General features: G+C 32.5%; 1 protein-coding gene across 8 annotated transcripts in view; it reads right to left on the bottom strand.

Annotated features, from left to right (window-relative positions):
* The window catches only part of LOC123014159 (adenylate cyclase type 2), a 33,058-nt gene extending 11,177 nt beyond the window's left edge, over positions 1–21,881 (bottom strand). For 7 of the 8 annotated variants that reach the window (XR_006413307.1, XR_006413306.1, XR_006413308.1 and 4 more), the window contains exons 1-5: positions 21,757–21,881; positions 7,223–7,353; positions 3,891–4,229; positions 3,632–3,826; positions 1,811–2,020 (exon numbers count right to left, since the gene is read on the bottom strand). Coding sequence is in view for 5 of the 8 variants with exons in the window: in XM_044413092.1 (XP_044269027.1) it covers positions 1,811–2,020; positions 3,632–3,826; positions 3,891–4,229; positions 7,223–7,353; positions 21,757–21,769 (888 nt within the window). In the remaining 3 variants the exon portion in view is untranslated. The remainder of the gene's footprint in view (positions 1–1,810; positions 2,021–3,631; positions 3,827–3,890; positions 4,230–7,222; positions 7,354–21,756) is intronic. The other variant, XM_044413097.1, reaches the window with a different exon arrangement.
* Between the last annotated feature and the right edge of the window lie 337 nt (positions 21,882–22,218).

Genomic DNA, 22,218 nt, shown 5'->3' with positions numbered 1-22,218 from the left:
CACTCTGACAATGTCAAAAATGTAAAATCGTCAAAATTTTTAGTGAAGTTTAATGGCATTAAGCACCCTCGAGTTAATTTTGTTGACTTTCGGGATTTGTGCTGGCATACATTTTGTGGCTTTTTTAGTCCAACCGATTTCAAACGACACCAATGTCGATTGCAGAGAGATCATGAACGGGATCGTCAGGAGCAAGTTCTACCACGACAATGCTATTCCAAGGACTAGTCAATCCCCGTATTTTCATTGAAAAGGATGAAATGTAAATTTTCATAATGAGCAAAATAAACATTGGATTTTAATCGTTTATTGGTGTACAATGTTTGGATAGAACTGCGGGGCAGGCGAAATTAATTAGATCCATTTTCTCGGGTACAATTTTAAGCCAAATCCAATAATAATTAAAGAGAGCGGCTATTGTTCAACAGTTTGGGAGCTATTTCCAAATTTCATTACAAGGGTCCAGATAAAAAAGTTTGGTAAAGAAGATACATGCACCGATCAATCAATTTCTGATGGGAGTTGTTGTCCTTGTTGGGCTCACTTTCAGTAAAGCTTTTGGAAAAATTAAATTTCCAATAATCAAAACGCCCACGTTACCCACTGGTAATAATGAAAATTAACGATAGATATTCTCACTTTATGATATTAATAACGATGTTATTAGATGCACCCATGAAGGTTGTTAGTCTTTTTATTGCATGTTTCGGCGTAATTCAATTTTTATAACTTCATCATAGGAAGTAATCTTAATAAATTCGAGACCAGGAAAAATCTCCCGAGATGATAGTCGTTTAAATTGTATTACATTATTACAAGAACAGATAAAAAGTGAGGATGTGGCGAATACATTCTGCCTTTTTTTAAACAAAAAAGCAAAAGATGAATATTGAGATTGTCGTCTTGGCGAAAAGATGGTTCCTCCCTGGGTCCGTTCTCATTTATTCAAAAAGATCAAAGAGAAAATGTAATGTAGGAAACAAAGTAAAATTAAGTGTTCTTTGCAGCCTTTCTCTTGATCTGATCTAATCTAACTAATGTTATTTAAAGAAAGCTTTAACTATATTAAAAACACGAGCAAGTACGTTTTGAATAAAGTTACAAAAGCGTTTTATTAAGACGCGAATTAAATTAGAGTTTAAATCTGCTTTTTTCTACTTTTAATTGTTTACACAATTTAGCTTATTAAATACTGCTTAGTGTTCGAGTTACGTAGACATTTTCTCGCATAAAACTTATAGAGCATCTCGAAGTGTCTCATTTCAGCGAAAGATGAAGCAACAATTAGCTTTTGTTCTATAATACTTCGGTAGCGTCAAAACAATCTACTTGTACTTTACGAATACGAAGTTTAAATTTAAGTCTTTTGAGTACGGTTCATACCCTCCGTAATAATCTTATTCTCAGAATGTTGTTTATTTATTTTTGCGGCTCCACGACTCCGAAAAAATTTTAAGTAAACAAGGTGACCCTAGAATAAACATTTTGCAAGGATACCAAGGCTCGTAAAAGTACTGAGTAAATAGAGTTAGTCCTGTTTGCCTTTATAATTCGACTGAAGCTAGCCACGCACATTATCCAGCGAATGCCCCAGCGACTTCGTCAAAGTAATTTGCATACAAACATACACGCCAAAGCATGTAAACAGTTTTCACAGAAAATTCAATCGTGATGTCGGCTATTGTTCCCTTTAATGGGAAAACTTTCAGCGGAGACATGTCTGTACTCCAGACTTTTAAAGAAAACACAACGTTTAATAAAGTCAAGGGAGGTGTAAGATGAAATTGAGACAATGCAGGAAGTTGTGTACCTGCGCTATTTGGTCGAAACGGCCGAATAGTTCGTTGAGGGTCTTGACGAGGTCGGAAGCCGATAATTGTTCGGACAATGGCGTGAAATTGACGATGTCTGCATACAAGATTGATACATTATTGTGACGCTGAACGTACATCTCGTGGAAACTTCGGTTCGAGTGCTCATTGCAGGCGTCTGCCATCTTCAACATAATGCTGCGCTTCACCTGAAAGTTATTGTAAAGTTTGCGTCTATTGTCCGAAAGCGTCGGGTGGTGCAAAAAAGATTAAAGCTACAAATTAACAATTTCACTAGTAGTAAAACAAAGATTGGACAATTAATTTTATTACAAAGGCAACAAACACTAAAGTTTAATTATAAGAATTATAAATGTGTTATTGCTGTCCGACTATGAATCATTTTACAATAGACTACGCTTAGAACAAAGCGCGTTTATTAGTATTTTACTAGCGAGGCGGTTTATTTCAGAGCGGAAATTAGCTGTGCTTCCAATTTTGTTTATTGTAGGTAGGTAACAGAAGGAGACTTTGATTACAAAATTTACAAAACAATGTTAAAGAAAGTAAATTTGTGCTAACAAATTCGAATTTATGTTTAAAAATATATAAAGAATGTTTTTCTCGCTCAATATCTAACACTAACGATGGCGCACCCAGAAAGACATGTTGAAAGTGAGAGCAAAAAGTTTAATATAAAAACCGTTTACCATCAGTTCAATTCTAAATTCATAAAATGTACCTATTAATTATATATTTTTAACTAAAAAGTGATTAAGAAAAATCAAATCAAATATTCATAGAAATCAAGATATATGTTATATGCAAGATGCCAAAATGAAATATTATTTCATATATTACACGTAAATAGATTTTCCATATTATAATAAAGCAAACTCGTCAAGTATCATTTAAATTTAATTTAGTGGTACTTTTCTTCAGATTTATTAAATTGTTAATTGCATATTGACATGATTGTAACTATAATTTTGTTTTGTATTTAATTACTATCAGACATAATTATTAGCACATAATAATATAGTGTAAAAAAAAGATTTCCAAGATTTCGAATTATTGTCAACTGAAACAAATTTTTTAAGTAGAGCCAAATGTAATCATAATACTGTAATTGAATTAAAATTACGTTTAAAGATTGATGATTTATTAACAATAGTAGTTTGAGATTAAATCGATGGTTATTTTTATTTGATAAATATAATTACCTGGCAGGAGTCACTATTTTCTAGAATAAAAAAAATACGAATAAATGAATAATACAAACCCGTACATACTCATAAACGAATTGTGAAAAATAGATTATGTTATTTAAATATTTGACATTTGTGAATACTAAATTAAAGTGTACTGATATGTATTCCTAAGCGTATTTCAACCGAGGTAATAAAGTACATATTTCAAAGAATTAAATTTAAAAAATTCATGCAATGTGTGTTCCGCCTTTCCATCTCTAGCCGCCGTATCACAAGTCATGAAAAAGCTGAAACATCGCGTAAGCTTGGCGTTTAATGTTTAATAAATGAAAGCAAGCGTCTTCGCAACCACTTCATTCAAAAATAACAAATTAAAAACGCCTGAATTCATTCTTTTAATCCTTCTTTTTCATCGCAAGCAGAAAAAATTCTTCAATTATTCCATTTATTTTAGCAACCAGCCTATCTTGCGACCTCTCAAAAAGGTTCAAATGCTATTTTAATTGCGCGGCGACCGCAATTAAACTCTGACAGCACTAATTCTGTGTTAGTTTAGGGAAATTAATTATTTCGCTAGGAACACTTTTTACATCTTTTTTTTTCACTGACCTCCGCCGCAATATACGCTGGGATAACACTCAACAAAAGCTGCTCCTGCTGCTCCTTCTCGCATTCCAGCTTCACTCGGGACTCGATACACGTCCTCGTCCCGACAAAAGTCCTCCTGTGGGCCCCCTCGGTCATGTGTCGGTAGTAGAGACCGGTGCAGCTCGCTGCCACCAGCAGCACACCTTCGGGAATCAACTGGAACGAACCGCCTCTTGAGCCCACTATTTTTACACATAAGCGAAGGTGGAAATCCACTCACCTGGAGGTAATAAGGATGTTTGTCGTCATTCACTCTATCAATGATCGACAAGGCCATGTAGGCTAGGGTGACGATCGAGGCAAGGGCGAGGGCCACTGCCCTAGATAGGGGAAGCATGGTGTGGATGGCTAGCAAAAGGGCGGAAAGAGGGAGGGGTGCGTGTCTTTGACCCAGCAGGAGCATGGAGGTTGTGACGATGGTTGTGATAAAGAGTGATGACACCAGAGCCCAGGTTTCTGATTCAAGGATAAACGGGAATTGAGATGCAAATAAGATGCAGAAAAGGCAGAATGTGAGGACTGACATGGTGACGATGGGCAGTAGGCTGCTCTCCAAGTCCTGCAATTGACAATAACCATATCAGAAAATCTTTTTTTATTATTATTTGTCCAACAAATAGCAGTGAGTAATAATTTAGGTATAATTTTTTTTGCAACACTAGTAATGCGTTTAAGCTTATCTCTAATGGTTTAAACTCTCTATAAAACTCTAGTTATCTTAATGGCTATTATCATTTCTTATTAACGTATACCATTATTAAAAATTATATGCATACGATATAAAGAAATAAAAGCTTAAAGTCTATTGCTCGATAAAAATTAAAGGAAATACTGTTCTTTGTACATTTTCACTATTTTGTTTATAAACTAAGTACATTTATGTACATAAATTATATCCCAGTCTCCAAATTTATAATCGAGTAAAAGAGAATAAAAAATGTATGATTCCGTATACCATACGTTCAGATGAATTTCTGATCAAAATGGCCTGTTATCAACATATTTAGGTAATTTTATTAGGGTGTGTTAATGAATTAACCATGTACCTACTATATTATTTGTGAAAATAAAGCCGTAGGAGAACATTAAAATTCATCGGTTTAAACAAAATTTTCGAATTAGTTAATTAAATTTGAATATATTTTCCATTCATCCAAAAAATTGCAATAAAGAAACTGCTTCACAAAACTAAAAAAGTTTTCGACATTTCTTAACAAATTTAAAATCCTACGGAGTCGTAACAGAAAAGGTAAATTTCTTTTATTTCTTTTCGCCTGTTCGGTGCTACGATGAAAGAACTTCTCCTCCTTGACAGAAATTTTGTTCAACTTCAATAATGTCAACTTAAATTTAATAGGAGAAAATAGAATTTCCAACATTTCATGAAAACATGTGCGGTTTTGAAATTGTAGCTACCTATTTTAATGCCGTACAAATAATTAGGTAAATTAACTGAATACCTACTAAAATAATGAAATGCTACAAAATTTAAATTTTAATGTAATTGAATCCAGCACCATTATATGTTACTATAATATTTCACAGAAAACATCTTCGGATACTGCGAAAAATAAACATAAACATTTCGTAATGGATTTATTGTATGTTTTTTTTTTTTTAAATACGAGAACATAAATTTTCATGTGCATCAAAAATTATTTTTTTTATCGCAACAACACTGATATTGTAATAGTATTTATAAAAGACGTTTAGTTTTCTTTCTTTAAGTATTGATCTTCATTCGAAGCTTCTTTCAAAACTCATTTATCTTGTTATATAAAGACACGACCAAGATTCATGAAAAAGCCATGTTTTTAAGTCAAGGCACTGCAAATCTAATACATTCATAAATGTAAATTCTTAATAAAACAAGACAAGTCCAAAGCACAAGTTTAAATCATCTTGAGCTAGACGAACAACAATCTAATGGCCAAGATCATTTAATCAAGTCTTAATTTCAGCAAGGTGTTGCGACCCTATCATATAATTTAATTAATGTTTCATCTGTGCGCGAGAATTGTTTGAATAAATTTGCATTCTTAGAGGCAAAACATCACTCCACTTTCTTCGTAAAGCTATTGCTAAAGACCTCTGCAAAATAAGACGGTTTTTTGCAATTAAACGCTTACAGTTCAAACTTTCCACAAGTTCGTTTATTGGCCAGTGGAAGTTTTCCTTGACAGCAACAGTTGCTCTTGTAGAACGTGTGTTCTAAAGGTCCAACTTCTGCGTTAGTCATATCACTTTTACCGTACTACGGGTGTACGCACATTAGAATTAATGTTTCAAATTTATCCTAAGGCAAACAAGAGATTACGCGTTAATAAAGTAAGTTTGAAGCGAACAAACTGGTAAACGACCTAACGAAATAATCCCGAAGCTCATCATTACGACATTCCTATTTACCTGTGCTCATAACTGTGTGGACTTATTCGATAATTAAATTGCTTCTACGCATTGTAGAGATATTGGACTAGCTTAGATTATGCCTTTACTATCATTATGTTCACATAAGGAGTTTAAAGTATTGGATTAAGGATTAAAAGATCGGAATTGTTCTCAATGGAGTGTAATTGATGGGTTCCGGGACCAGATCAACAATCTAACTTGATCAAAACTGCGAACTCAAGAGAACGAGTTACGAAGTCAGGTTTAGGTAAGCGGAAGTCATGTTGTTACTTAGAATACGGGGTACACATTCTAATCCCTTAAGTCTTCAACGGAAACTTTCCACATTAATTAACTGATAACACTAATAAGAGAATGCCGGAGAAGAGATTGTTTACGTTCTTTAATTGTAATTAAGGCATTTGTTGTGCAGGATACCTCACGTCTAAAGCCCAGCAATATCTCAAGTAATACTTTTAGTATTTAACTTCATTAAACTGTGTTGCCTTCTTCTAGAAGAGAAATTCAAAAAATCGTAAAAACACACAAATATAGTAGTGTCTCTTCAAATTTAAACTGTATTTATTTTTAAGTGCTGATAAGATATATGGTTTGTCATCTTAAATACTCCTATAATTTTTTCAGATCCCACTACAACACAATGTTTGCCTTAAGTTAGAAAAGCCATTTAGACCTCTGTTAAATTATGAAGGGTAATTTCGAGCAGGACCTTTATATATTGCTAAAGACATAACTGCCCAAGGGTTTGACACAACAAATTTTCCTACGAAGAGAACTCTCAAGTGGCTCATAAAAGCCATTAGGGCAAATCCGTTGTAAGATTTGTTGAACCTGGTGGCACTTTCCTCATTTTACCCGCTTTTATTTTGGCTCCAAAATGTTGCTTCAAGGAAACCTAAAGGACACATTTCTTTTCTTCCACTTTGTCATTGTGTTTACACAAGCAGCTTGTCACTCGAATGCCAAATAAAAAACGTTCGATGCGAAAATTGAGTTCGAACATCCTACAATATTTTAGAGTCGTGTATCGAATCAATACCACATTTCCAAGTTGGACAATGGTTCTGGTCGAGTTCATCCAGATAACATTGCCAGTTTACCTCAATTCATTTCTAACAGACTTTTTGCTCTTTGTAAGCTCACCTGGAGAACACATGTGGTAATGAGCAGCCCCGCGCTGGTGACGACTGCCACCGTCAAGCACGACAAGAAGAGGGCGTGTTTGAGACGGATACAATATCTTTGGTAGAGTGTTTCCAGTTCCATTCCGTCAACTGCAACAAAAGATTAATTAACTTCTTTAAGCCACACAAAAAGAGCCGAAAATTCTAATTAATTTCGGACGTTTTCATGATTTGTTCACGCACTGTGGAGCATCAATAAGCCAGAGAAATTTTTCCGGACTTGAAAAGTTTTGTCGTAAATGGCTTTGAGCAAATCTTGAATAAAAGGCTCGTTTAGCCACATGTTAAGTGTTGGAAACGCCGAATTAAATTCGAGAAAGAGAAGTGATCATATGTTTTCACAATTGTTATTACTTGAATATGAAAGGAAAAGTTTCTTTAAAATGGTTTTTGTTGTGTCCAAAACAATTCATCTAAATTCACTTTGTTTATTTTATACTAGAATAAACAACTTCAAATAGAATAAATTCGGTTGGGGATAAATGACTTGAACAGTGTTTCTCTCCGAAGATGCCTCTGGGAATATGTCGAATTGGGTACGAAAGAGTGCAAGAAATCTGCCATATGCTCGCTAAATTATCATTTTTCTTCAATAATAACATTTCTTGTTTAAACTTTTCTGTTATCCAAAGATTTACTTCAGGCAACAAAGAAAAATCATAAATGAGAAGTAAAGTAAAACTAATTTAACTTTTTATTCATTTATACTCGTACATACATTGCTTTATGTGTTAACCTAAAACAAAAGCTTTTCTTAATTAAAATAGGATGTAAAGAAATGTGGAAACAAATGGAGTTATGCTATTTTGTTTTAAATTTATTTAATATAAATTTGTTTCTCTCTAAATTAAAATACATTAAATTTATTATTCCGAGGCTACAGCTGAAATAAAAAATGCTTAAAACTTTGTCATTTGTTTTTGCCATTCTTACACCTACTCACATACAGGCTGTTTTAGAACTCGCACCCAGGAGAAAAGGTGATACCAGGAACATGAAAAAAATCTTTAAAAAATTCTATCTGGAGTTATGGGAGTTTAAATTTTGCATTTAGACTATTTATTTCTGTTGGAAAAATATTTTTTTTATGTTTTTGCTGCAGACTATTAGAAGAGAATACAAGGAAGCTGTATTATCGTAAATGTAACTATACACTGTGTCAATTTTAAAACTTGCAATCGGCAATTTCTCTCAACTGAAAAAGTTATTAATAATCACTCAAAACCGTTTTGGTGGTTCCTAGGGGGAATTAAAATGACATGATAAGTGACACACCTCCACCCACCCTTGATATAGTAAAAAAAATGAAAATTTAAGGTCTTCGTTTTTGAATAATTGGAAAAATAACTTTACCAAATAGGCTGTTGTATGACATTTTTGAAAAGCACTTATTATGGGCTTTCCAACGATGTATCGCAAGTAGGGTCGTGCCATTTAAAATTTTCAACTTAAGGTGGCTGTGGCTTGAAGGGTGGGTGGAGGAGCGTCACTTACCATGCCATTTTGATTCCCCCTAAAAACTACCGAAACGGTTTTGAGTGATTCTCAATAACTTTTTAAGTTCTAGAGATATTGGCGACTGCAAGTTTTAAAATTGACACCCTGTATGTTTAATTATTTGGCTTTTTGGGATTGCTCAAGTTTATTCTAAATTAATATTATATCTGTTGTCACTTTTATTTATTAACTTATCATTATCAATTATTTTATTTACACTTATTGTACAAAATATACATGTGCAGAATATTTAAAAAAACCTGAAATATTAACAAAAAGAGTGTTTGAAAATACAATATGATAAAATCTTCCCAATGATATGATAATTATGACAAACGATTTTTTTTCTGTATAGCATTTTTTTGCATTTTTCGCCCCTTTACTTACACACCGCGTTCAATTTGTAAGGTGGCAAAACGATGAAAGCAAAGATATCAATGAAAATGATTTACATTAAATGTTGAACTTGAAATTTCTTGGATACTTGAAAAGTATTACAACTCACTAATAAATAATAACACTGATCTTGACCCACCGTAACTATCTTCGATAGTTTTTTCCTTATCAATAAACGAAAATAGTAGTAAATATCAATATAGACATAAGCGGGTGTAGGTTTTCCTTAAATGATATTTATTTAATTGTCATTGTAAGATACTACAGTGAATCCCAATAATGTGATATAAGAAAAAATTTTTGCTATCAATGAATGAATATGATTTTCATCTCTTTTTAAAGTACTTCTTTGTTTGATTTCTGAAGTTGTTGCGTGTTTTCCCTTGGAAAATGTCGTTTGTTCAGTGTCTCTAACAAAAATATTTCCGTCGCTCCCATTTTCATTTAGCGCTGGTTTCAGTTGCAATAAATGCGTCGTTTTAATGCGCCTCCGAACAAAAATAGCCGCAAAGCATAAATTTGATTAAAAATTTTCATGGTGCTTTTCCGGCATTTACTGCACCTTTTCCACGCGCAAACAAACTTATTTATTTGATCGTGGGTTGTTAGAAGACACGACTAATACGCAGTTATTTTCGCTAAAGTCCCCGAGATCCGCAGATTATGTCGAGCATCCCGTAATCCGGTGTGAAGTCTCCATAATAGACTATCGGGCAATTACGATGTCGGAGATATGACAGGTGGCGCCGTCTCTCGGGGGTGTCACTCAAACCGCACCTCAGATTCACGCCTCGACGGCCGCCGCTGTAATAACCGATGTATTTGTATTTATTAGCCACAAACAGGACTGGTGGTTTATGACAGATACAACAAATTCATTATGTTATCCCATGTCGCCATTCCATATTTTACGTCATGTTACATGAATGTAACGTCGCGTGAACGCCTCATGGATCAGATATGGTTGAAAAAAAGGAATCTGAAATGGAATGAATGGGCAAATTTCATTTCGGGTTGCTTTTCGTCACAACTAGGACATAACTAATTGATTAAATGCAACGAGTTGATGCATTGATTAATTTAACACAGGTTTTCAATTTTGTAAAGTTTCAAACAGACACGACAATTTATTCACTTATTTTGAAAAATTTAGTATGAACACCAATTCAATTACACTAACATAACAGTAAATAAATAATTGTGACATATTTCATTAAAGCTAGCATATACAAACAGGATATTACTACCGGTATTTACAGTTCAAATAGTTTTGCAATTCTGTAATTAAATATCAAAAAATCCCATATATTTTTTTTGGTAAGCTCAAGATTTTTTTCTCAATTCCAGGAATCGAAAACTTAGGTTTAGAGAAGCTTATCTGGGATAATCCTACGTGTCACAAGCATAAGCGCGTTTCTTCTAATTTCTTTTTCACCTTTTTGTCATTAAATCGTTTCTCTTTATGTCCACTTCAATTGATTCAAATATATTGATTTTTTTGGACTTGGAAACTTCTAACGCAAGTTTTAATTAGATGGACGAACGTGTTAATTATAATTTAATGTAAGCTCTAATGTGAGTTGGCTAATTTTTGGTCAACAAACTTTAGTCCAACAAAGTAATGTAACAGTTTCAGTTTAGAAGTTTGGAACAATGCATTTGCTTTATGATCTGTGTCAGTGCATTGAATGCAGTCCGATTTTATAGGAAAATGTGAAGAAGGATCTAACTTAAAAAAGCCTTGAATTGTAATAAACCTCGACAAACAATAAGAAAACTTACAAGTTTTTTTTTATAATCATTTAAAACGAAAATTAAAAACCATTTGAGTTGTAATCTAAAAGAAGAGATAATAAAAATGAATGAATAACCTCTTTTGCGACTTTCATTTATACAAAGTAAATAAAATTTTAGAGCACCATTAACTAAAAGTTCTTTTAACAGTTTCATTAAAGAACAAGTTTTTCAAAATAAGTTCCCCTTAAAAGAGAATCTTTTATTTACTACACAAACTTATGTTTTAATGAAACACCATATATATTCACTGGCATTTCTGGATAAGTTTAACATTTTATTACAATGTTTTTAAGCTAAACTATTATTGGTCGATTTTGCTTAGATTATGAAATAAGATGAAATGTTATGCTACAGTAACTTTTATTTCTTCTAATTTCTATAATCCATTTATAGTATGTACAAGCAAAATTCATAAATTCTCGTTAAAATTGTCAAACAGTGTGAAACTAAAAAAGAAAAAATTGAAAATTCAAACAGCTTGTGCATGTTTGTAAGTTTATCTAAAAAACTCAAAACATTTTAAATTCAAAAATGTAATCGTTAGGTGTTTTAATTAAATTCATATACAGCATGTTCCGTTTTTATCGTTTCAAATTTAAACAGGTGATAGAATATTCAATTTTAGAACAAATGTTTCCTATAAACATGTATCAAAAAATGTAGGTAAGCGAGCTACACCCCCTGAAAGAAATGTGTTTCTAGTATAGCGTTTTTCTTCTATTTCAAAACAGATAAAATTAAAACTGGGTACAGTTGATAACCTTTAAACACCTGAACGAATTCAAAGATCAGTTGTCAAAATTTTTAATCTTAAACGGTAAAATAAATTTAATTTTTATCCTCTTTCTGGTCTGTAACACATATTGTAAACTAATTTTAGTCAAAAACGGAAAGTGGCAAGAACCAACAGCCAAAATATTAAGGGTACTTTTTACCCTAAACCCCCCTAGTTTAAGACGCTCCTGAGTAAAAATTTGGACATTTTATCTTTGAATTCGTTTGGGTGTATAAAGGTTATCAGTTGCAAAATATTGTGATTTTATCTACATTTTTCTGAAACATTGAAAAAATCCATTGCACCCCTTTCAGGAGATGTACCTCCCTCATATAAAATTTTTCGATAGATACATGTTTATAGGAAACTTTTATCTTAAAATTGAATATTCTATCACCTGTTTAAATTTGCAACAATAAAAATGGAACACTTTGTATACACAAAAATGTAAATTGTAATATTTTAACGACAACAGAAAAATGACATTTTTATGCCTGTAACAATATATAAGTACCAGAACCTCCACACAAGTTTCAACCGCTATGCTAGTGCGTGTTGAGGAAGTTTTTATTGCAAAACGTTCAGTTTCTGCTTGAACTGTCTGGAAAGTTTACAAAGTCGTGTCATAAGCTTATATGCATATTCTCGGACAAGATTTTCCCAACTATTGTAACTGTGGAAGTGAACTAAATCCAGTAATCGTTTTGAGTGTCAAAGCGGCATGCCGCCCCAGAGAAGAATCCAAGCACGAAACCACTTCAAAGCCTAATCCAGTAGCAAGCCATTTCACCAAAATTTATCATAGTCGTAAGAAAGTTTCCTTTACGACTTTCATTTCAAACCGGATGATGTTACATTAATTAAAATAATTATTTCTTGACTTTATTCGGTAATACAACTGATTCGAAATAGACGTTGTCGTAGTTTTAGACGATTCGATGCACGAAATAAATTCAATTACCGGCCTCGAACCAACAATAATGCTGCTTTGTAGCGCACTTACTCTAAATTACGAGCAATTTGCCGACAAAAATCCACATAAAACGGTACTGTGTCCTGTTGGGATTTTTCAATCAGTAGATTTAGGACAGTTTATTGGAAAACTAATCAAAATCCAATTTTAGGTCAACAGGAGCATTTAAAATTTTAATGCTATTAACATATACATTTTTCTGCAATTAATTTGCTCTTTTGCAAAACTAATATCATTTTAACTAAAACAATTTTTATACAGTGTCGCTGCACTTTCTATATATCATTATTGATTACCACGTCATGTAACCAACTGAATCAACTATTCATTGATTACGTTCATTGTAAAAATGGTGGATGCGCCAGGTTCAGTCCTCTGGTACTCGTAGTACAAATGTACTATAATATATTTACTTTCGATTCAGTGTCATAAAATTAGCAGATTAATGTTGATCATTCCGTAATAATTCATTTAATGACACTATCGTACAACTGGAGCTCTTTTACGATCAAAGCATATCACACAGTGAAAGCGTGTTTGTTTAGAGGGTTTTTGTTTGGTTATTATTGTACATATTTGCTCGGCAGGATTTTAGTTGGAATTTATTATGTAAAAGAGTAAAAATATACACAAAAAGTGATTAATAAAGAGTTGGCAATCGACTTTTTTGTGTTAATGTAACTTGATATATGACTATTATTTTTGAACGGAGTGGGCAGAAAACGCGCTTATCATAATTCATAAGATGACACAATTCTCTACTAAAATAAAATTGTAAAACGTTTAAGAAACAAACTGGGAAATTATCCTTGGTTACATTTGTAGTTAAGATCTCAAATGGTTTGTAACATTTAAACGAAAACAACCGACAGAACGAGCTATTATTGTAGTGTAGTGTAGTCAAAAGATATCAACAAAGAGAGAAATAAACAAAAGAAAAACCATAATATAAACTGTTACACATTTAATAAACGTTTCACCATCACTTCTACTGGCCGAGTCTATTCCATTTAATTAACGCTTTATTACTATTGCTCATCAAAAGATAAAAATTGGCCACAACAGTTCTTTAGAAATAAATAAATTGTGATCATCATGTTTTACAAGCCGAGAAATATACGGTGCAATGAGCTAAGAGGTTTTAAACTTTCAGCGGTAGCTCGACAGCTGAATTAAGCGAATAAATGTTTCAAATTTATTCATCTCGTACTTTGTTACTTAAGGTCAAAAGTGCACTCATAAATTACAAAATAAAAAAGTTACTAACATCTGGTTGTAATTACAAAACTCCCATCTCTCTGCAAAGTATTTTACATTGGCACCTTTTGTTATAAAATTCAGAAAAAAAAAACAGTGATTTTATGATATCACCGAAGTATTAATTAAAACTAATCTGAACCTTTTATTGTTTGTGTTTTTTTATTTACATTTCAGCAGTTTGCAAAACAATTTCAGCAACAATGCTTCAAGTTACGCTTTTTTGAATGTGCTTATTGCATTTTGCGATATCTGAATATATAGGTGCGGATTTCATATGGGTATATGAGCACGAATCTCATTTTGCTATGCAATTTTTTTCGCTAAGCATCCAATAAAAATTGTTCACTCAGATGCACAATTCCAATAATTTTTGATTTGTATTAATGAGCTGCAATTTCAAACTACAATTTTCATAAGTGGGCGAGCTAAATGCAATTACATTTCGAGTATTTCGCTGTGATTGGTTGACTGACGAACTGAAATGTTTTTTCTTCCTTTGTGTCGAAAACATGAAAGGACAATGCTAGATAAATAACGTGAAAAAGGAAACGTTTCAATCATTGCCTCATTGAAGAGAAACCGAATCGAGTTAAATGGCCGAACTGTTCCAGACGTAACAAATAATTGATTTAATATGTCAGATATCTCGAAGGAAAAGATACAAAAAATCTGAGAGGAAATTAAATTTTCACTTTGGTGTAAAGCACATTTTTTTATTTAAACTAATGAAACGTCGCTGCATAGTTTTCCAGCCTCCGTCTGTACTGGGAAGACGGTCTTGTTAAGATTTATCAAATAACAAATTCTGTTTAGTTTATCGAAACAATGAATTGTGTTCCTCTACAGAAAGGGAAATTTTAGACACGATAACATTGCAAACACCTTGATTGAATTAACGGCTTGCCAGACAAAAAAAGAAATGGGGAAATTTTTACGGGATTTCCGACAGTGAAAGTATAAGGTCGTTACAAGATTTACAGTCACAAAAAACTGCTCTTTGAAGGATAGCTGTGATTACTGCATCACGGATAAAAAGTGCCTTGTCAATATTTTCACACTCTTTGAAACACATATACAGTATGGCCCCGGATTGAGTTTACAAGAAGAAAAAAAATTTATCTCTGATTTTACGCCAAAACTGCAACTTTATCTGAAACAAGTAAATCTGTAATTAAAACTTCATTATTCTAACTCAGTAGAAAGAAAAGTTTTTCTCTTGCCTTTTAGGTCTTATTACATTGGGCAAAATCAAGAAAAAAATTAACTTTTCTTATCACTGAATCAAAATAATGAAGTTTTAAGTACAGATTTGCTCGTTTTAGATGAAGCAAAAAATTGTTCTTCTTTGCAGTTTTGGCGTAAAATCAAAGATAAATTTTTTTTCCTATTGTACACTCAATCCGGGGACATACTGTACACTATAAACTACGAACGGTAATCTATTTATCAAACACGATGTAAATGTTTCTTTCTGTGATAAATTTGGTGTTTGGTGTCTAATATTAACTTGTATTTGCTGTTCCGCAAATTTTAAGCCATCCTGTATAAAACATTAAAATTAAGAAAAAAAGTTGCCTTTAATTAAAAAATGTTTGTAACAATTTATTTCCTTTACCAGAAATGATTTTAGCTCAAAAACTCTTTCAAAATCAATTATAAACTTTTCTATAATTGTCTATAACAGTAGTGAATAACTTTTAATGATCCATGTTAAAGGTAGAACAAGGTCAGAAAACTACATTTATTAAACATTTAGTTTTAAGTTAAATGTAGAAAATAAATAATTTAAGAGCTGATACAGCAAGCTTACCTTGTCATGTCTAATCATCTCTACTATCTTGCTACTACTTATATCAATTATTTATTTTAACGCTCATGTAAAAGCGACTCGCTTGTTAGTTGTAAAAGCAAAAACTGTTGTGCCATCTAACAAAATAATACAATAACTTTCAAATAAAAGACTTATTTACTGTTTGTAAATATATACTTAGTTTAGTCTTAATCAAAGAGCTCGAGAACGCTTTTAGATGCCCCTTTGAAGAAAATTACATCCCACTTTTTCATTTCTTTTTACGTTTCAATAACACATGCCAATAAGAGCTTTCAGATCTATTTAAAATTCTGAAAGTCGAATTTCAGCTCTGTAATGGATTTATCTGATAGCTATAGCCGCAGTCTTTGCGGTTTCACGTCTTGCAGAATTCAATCGTATTTACTTTTCTTTTTATTATTATCAGCAAAATCATGATTTGCGTTCTTCATAAAAAAGCTTGTAAATACCCGAACAAAAAGAAAAAGTTATAAACCGAAAGATGAAAGATCCCTTCCTTTCACGAAGCACAAATAAATATTTATTGCTACGTTTAGGTGTAATCTCTTTTGGAAAAAATCCCGTTTTACAAATCGTCAAATTCCGATCGAAAAAAATATGGTTTCTGTGCAAATGGGACTGGCAAACATTTTACACTTAATGTAATAGTCGCCATCGAATGATGCGTCTCCGTTTTATTGAAAAAAGAATTGAATTTCGTGATTTTACGATCAAATCGATTCGGAAGTAACAAATAACAAACAACTTTTTTGCATCGGAGACAGTTCGGATTATGTGCACATGGTGAACAAAAAAGTATATACAAAAAATTCTTAGCCCCGAGCTGATGGCAATCTGTTTGACAGAGACTGGATGAATAGATCAAAGATACGCCTGCTTGGGGTAATCATCGCCACTGTTGGCAGGTATTGACACCAAATTCAATTTTAAAAGAAGCCAACGCCAGGGGGCAGAAACTAAAAAAACAGGAGAGATATACACGAAAATTTAAAGCACTAAAAATATGATCCTTTTAATCTATGAGAAACTCAATAAATAAATACTTGAATGATGAACAGGTGCAGACTTCCTATATCATTAAACACTCCACGGTGTTGATACACTAAATATCATTTGATATCAATAAATATCAATTATCTCTAACATACATAGACCGGCAACAGCAGATAATTTATTCAGAGCCTGTTATTAACGTCATATGACAAAAATGGATTAATTATCTCTCAATCAATCAAGAAAAAAATCCACATTAATATTTTTTTCACAAGAGAAAATCACATCAATGGGTCATAAAATATTCCTAAAACTTTATTCCAGAAAGTAGGACGAATTAAATTCCGGTGGAGCCGTGCAACACGTTGATGAGGTCCGCTGAGTACACTTTATTCGATTTGTGCCCTTTATAGAAAATTTATAGGATGTGAATGTAGAAGTGAAGTTTCTTTTTCCTGTTTCACTGATGACCGGAATAGTTTTATGAATAGAGACTAATGTCGCATTTCAGTAAGACACAAATATTTTCCTTTTTCCTCAATACGAATAATATATCGATAAATTTATACTTCCTTACCTGTTTTTTGTATATGCTTCCAAACACAGCTACGAGCTACATCGTATTTTAATTTTAAAACAAATTGGTTACAATATGGTAGGTATAATTAAAATACGAAGCTCACTATTTTCGAAAAATATTTGCTCTGACCACATTAATCATACTTCTACATAATAACAGGTTTGAATGAGTTTTTTGGTAGCTTTAACAAAAATGTATTGTTTATAACAAATACCTATCAGTTTTAATTAAATAAAAGTGTAACTTAATTCTTCTTGCCATTTAAAACTTGCAATTTAAGTTTCTTCTTTCCTTGCGTCACAACTAAAGCTTGATCAAACTAATAAATACAGTGTCATTACTCATTAGTTAGTCAAGTCTATATTATTATATTGTCCTCTACAAGAGATAACAAACTTTTAATGACGAAAATAGATCCATAAATAAAATCCCGCGCTGTAGTAATCGTAGATGATAATAATAGAGATTAGCAAACATAACCCCAATATTGCAATTGGGAAAGATTCCCTACTATTTGCGATTTGCATTTCTTATATTCAACATTGATTTGAAGAATCTCGATTAATTAAAATGTGTACGTGCCAAAGGGAGAATTCTATATCTGTAGTATTGTCGCCTCACATCGCTTGGCTTTTGATAGCTATAATTAGCTAGGCCTCAAAGCAAACTCGGCATCATCGCAGATATCCCGAGCGTTTTAATCCAACAAATATGAAATTCCTGACTCAAAACTGTTCACTTTTAATGTGTAGCAAATTAGTCAAATTTAAATATTTACATTGTTGCAAACAAAATTAATTTCATTTCATATAAAGTCGAAAGAAGTCACAAATTCATTATTAAAACCACACCTAAAGCTTAGACAAACACTGTACCCTTTTAAATGTAACCCTAAGAAAGGTTGCATCCAAGCCTAACGCTAAATTTCTTTTTATTAAGAAATGGAAGAGTGTAAAAAGTTACACTTTTTACTAAAGTACTCTGATAAACGTAGTCTTACCTAAAAAATAAAAAAGTTAAATTGAGGATGAAATTAGAGCACCTGGTTGTTTCTTCACAGGGTTGCCATGGAATATCGAAGTTTATTAAATATTTACGTTGTAATAAGCGTGAAAATAACCAGATGATAATTTGTTTTCTGTATTTTTAGAAAATGATGATACGACTGCTAAGAGTTGTATAATATTTAATATATGTGCAACAATCATTGAAGAGACATTATAAAATAAAACTTAAAAAAAAATTGATATATCGATCCTCAAAAGTTTGACTGAAATAATTTAAGCTTTTTCCCGACCCTGGCAACATATTGGCAATATCCGCAAAGCGGTAGTGTATAAAACTAAATTGTCGAATTATTACCGCATGTAAATTGACATTCCCAGACATCGACTTGGTTAAAGTGGTATTCAGAGCTGGTCTTGGACCTAATCTTACTAGGATTAATTTTTCCTTCATTTCAATAAACATTTTTCGTAATTATTTTCAAAAATTCTGTGAAAAGAAAAAGTGATTTGCAAGTCAAATTTTAATAATAAAATCAAAGTTTAAAAATGGCAACCATCAGTCCATCAACAATTGAACTTGAAACTCAATCAGAAATAAGACAGCTTGCAATACTCTTTCTCATTAACTCTAATTCAGGCCATCTGAATCGATACTTGTGTGGTTTGCCGATAATGACCTGTATTGAGTCATCCAATCAATACGATGCATTCAGTTTTTCCCCAAAATCTAGAGTTTGCAATTCATCGCGTGCTAGCATTTTCACCTGTGGCTCCTCGAAACACTTTTAATTTTATTAAGTCGCGGGATTGCGTGCAGCCCCTATCAAGTGACGCACTGCACCATCAAAAATTTCCATTTCCCGTTAGTCATGTTACACAAATCTGCATTTTGATGTTGAAGCGATTACAAGAAAAGTACTCCAACGGTTTAAATGATTAATCATCAAGAGAGTTAGTCGAGGGTTAAGAGACCATCCGTACACATGTCGGAGGCCTTAATTAAACAGTTTTCCGTTACGATTAAATCCTAATTAATGGTGTTTGTGTTAATTGAAATTCTTCGTCTTAATCCGCCTTCAGGGTGCATACAGGCGATTATTATGGGTGCTAGTGTTTTAATTAAAGCGGGTTTAATATCATATAGCTAGCTTAAACCAACTGTATGATTAGACTAATTCCCAAACAATTACCTGAAAAGGAACCAGAATGGTTAGTTCGCCCACCCAGTCTAGCAAATTTTTATTAAAGTGTGTTATGCTTTGCTTGTTATTTTATTCGAGTTTTTCTCAAAGAAAAAAATTTTATAACAGCTGGGTTTTTGCCTTGAACTGACATAGTTTGCATTTTGTCTTGTAAATGAAGTCTAATTTTGTTGAAAAATAGACTCCTCTTTTCGCATATATTAGAGCAATGTTCACAAGTACACAGCAATTTCCATAAACATTTAAATAACTTTTGTGCTTCAAAAGAACACATAAATTACAAAAGATGTGTCAAGAATTGCTGAATCATTATTTATTTTATTTATCTCGTATTTATACTTTTCATCAAAAAAAGTAATCTTATATTAAAACATTTACGTTTTAATAATTAATTATTTTAAAAATATCTTTGAAAAAAGCTCAGTTTTCATTTGCTTCTCCTTTTCTTTTGTTCGTCTTCATAATTCGATCAATATTAAATTTCAATCTAACATTTTGATTTAGACACCTTTACAAAAATACAACAAAAAAGGTGGATTTAAGTTACACATGGATCATGTCTTGCTATCATTAATCAAAAGGTTCGATAACACGGTTTGATTTTTTTCAGATATATCTCATCCCGTCAAACCGATGCGATGATTAAATCGTGTCTGCTACTTGATCAAGTCTGCAAGCCATTTTTCATTTTTGGCATTGGTTAGATTTTTATAATACAAATTTCTACAAACCAGTTGTAGAATAAAATCGTGAAATTCATATTAGTTTCTTCATCTTTCACAAGAATTCCCTGAAGATTTGTTTACGATTTTACGGTAGGTAAATTTTGCGGTCGATTCGTTTCATTCCGGTTTAGTGTTGCTTCAATTCGTGGATGTTACATTACAATGAGGAGCTTCCGCGTCACTTCCACCGCTTTCATGTTTTCGACCAATGGGGGCTCGTTAATGTAAACTTCAAGTGCAAACTGTTGCACAGTTGATGTAATTATTTACATCGATGTTAGGAAAGTGGGTGGCGAAACATTGGAGGCTGGGTAGTGACCAAGACGGATTTGCAAGGGAAATTTCAGGGCAAATTATTCGAAGTTTAGGACATGATTACAAAACAAGAAAAAAATGTCAGAATCAGAAGTGGATAGGAGATTGACTCTCAAGCAAAATAATGTGTTTTTTTTCTAAAAAAATGTCGTCTAAATAAAAAAATTCTCCATCTAAGAAAATTTCATGAGTTTTTTAAGTCTTTAAAGTCCATTTGTAAAAAATATAAAAGTAACATTTTTTAACCGTTATTAAAATTGGTTTTACATTGGGATACACTTCTTGATCACCGATGAGGAAAATAGCTATATAGTTATTTATGGTTGCGTGCAATCCCTTATGCCATTTTTACAAAGTATTATATTTCATACAATTTTATCATGTTTTCACGCAACATGGCTTTATAAATATGATATTTAACAAAAATTGTTATCTTTAACATCTATAGAATTTCGAGTTGATGGATGTTTCTAAAGTTCATTTACTTCCAGTTAAAAAAACATTGGTGTTTATTTGTGCTTATGCAAAATTTTCCAAACTAGAGCCATAACTAAATGACCCAAAAATATTAATATAATTTGCCAGTGCAGATATTGTGAATAAAATATTTACAAACACTACCCGTAGATAAGTTTAAGTAAACACAATTTCTGTTAACATTCTTGTACATCTGTCAACATTTTCTAGACAAAATTGGTAACGATGATGCAGTACTGAAAGAAATAGTCGTCACTGGCCGCAATTTGGTCGCTTTTATACCAATCAAAGAAAAATATTGGCTTCTCCAAATATTCTGTAAATGAAAATAGGTCAAGTCAAAAACGCATATTTCTTAGCGTGTCATCACCCGATCAAATCAATTTATTTTTTTATTGATTACGATTATTGCCGCATAAATTGGCTAGAAGGTGACTATTAATAACCCAGATGCTAATACCCCTCAAAAAGATGTATAAACCACAAGTTAAAAAAATAAATATTTGGTGCCGCTCTTAAACATTTGTCGTCGCTTTTCTATTAATAGTGTCTTTGCCTATTTATTGACCAGCATTATAAAAATAATTAAAGTTATAATAACATTAACACGTGTGTATCGAATGAAACGAAAAATTTTGAAGAGGGAAAAGACAGTAATTTCCTACCTTGGTCTTGCATTTTCGTAGATTTGTCTTGTTTAGACACTGTCAGAATGAATCATAAAAATTCGGAGAGACGCGTCTCGTCGCGACGCTCGAACCAAACCGCAAACACGACCGATACCGGCGCTGGCCGGCCAGCAACTGGTGGAACAGCACTGTTGAGTTTCGCGATTTTGCGATGTGATTTGATCGCATCCTCTATTTTGAGGATTTCCGTACCCTTGATGAGGGTCTAAGAGTCGAAATTTTGCTGATACAATAGTGGAACAAGATTATAACACGAAATTTCCTCAGAAAAAGTACTACAACAGGTGAAATAAGTTGAGTTGGGTGTCCAGACTGCGGTATTAAAAATGTAAAAATTGTTTCTTTGATGTTTTAATATTAACTGTCACTAACTAAACAATATATGTATTGAGTTTCATTTGACTATAGCCTGAAGAAGTTAAATTTAATTAAAAAGTG

Source organism: Tribolium madens, unplaced genomic scaffold, assembly GCF_015345945.1.
Source record: "Tribolium madens isolate multiple individuals breed KSU strain unplaced genomic scaffold, Tmad_KSU_1.1 Scaffold_97;HRSCAF=244;Tcas5.2_LG3a, whole genome shotgun sequence".
Lineage (NCBI taxonomy): Eukaryota > Metazoa > Arthropoda > Insecta > Coleoptera > Tenebrionidae > Tribolium > Tribolium madens.
This window is presented reverse-complemented; position numbering and strand designations above follow the sequence as displayed.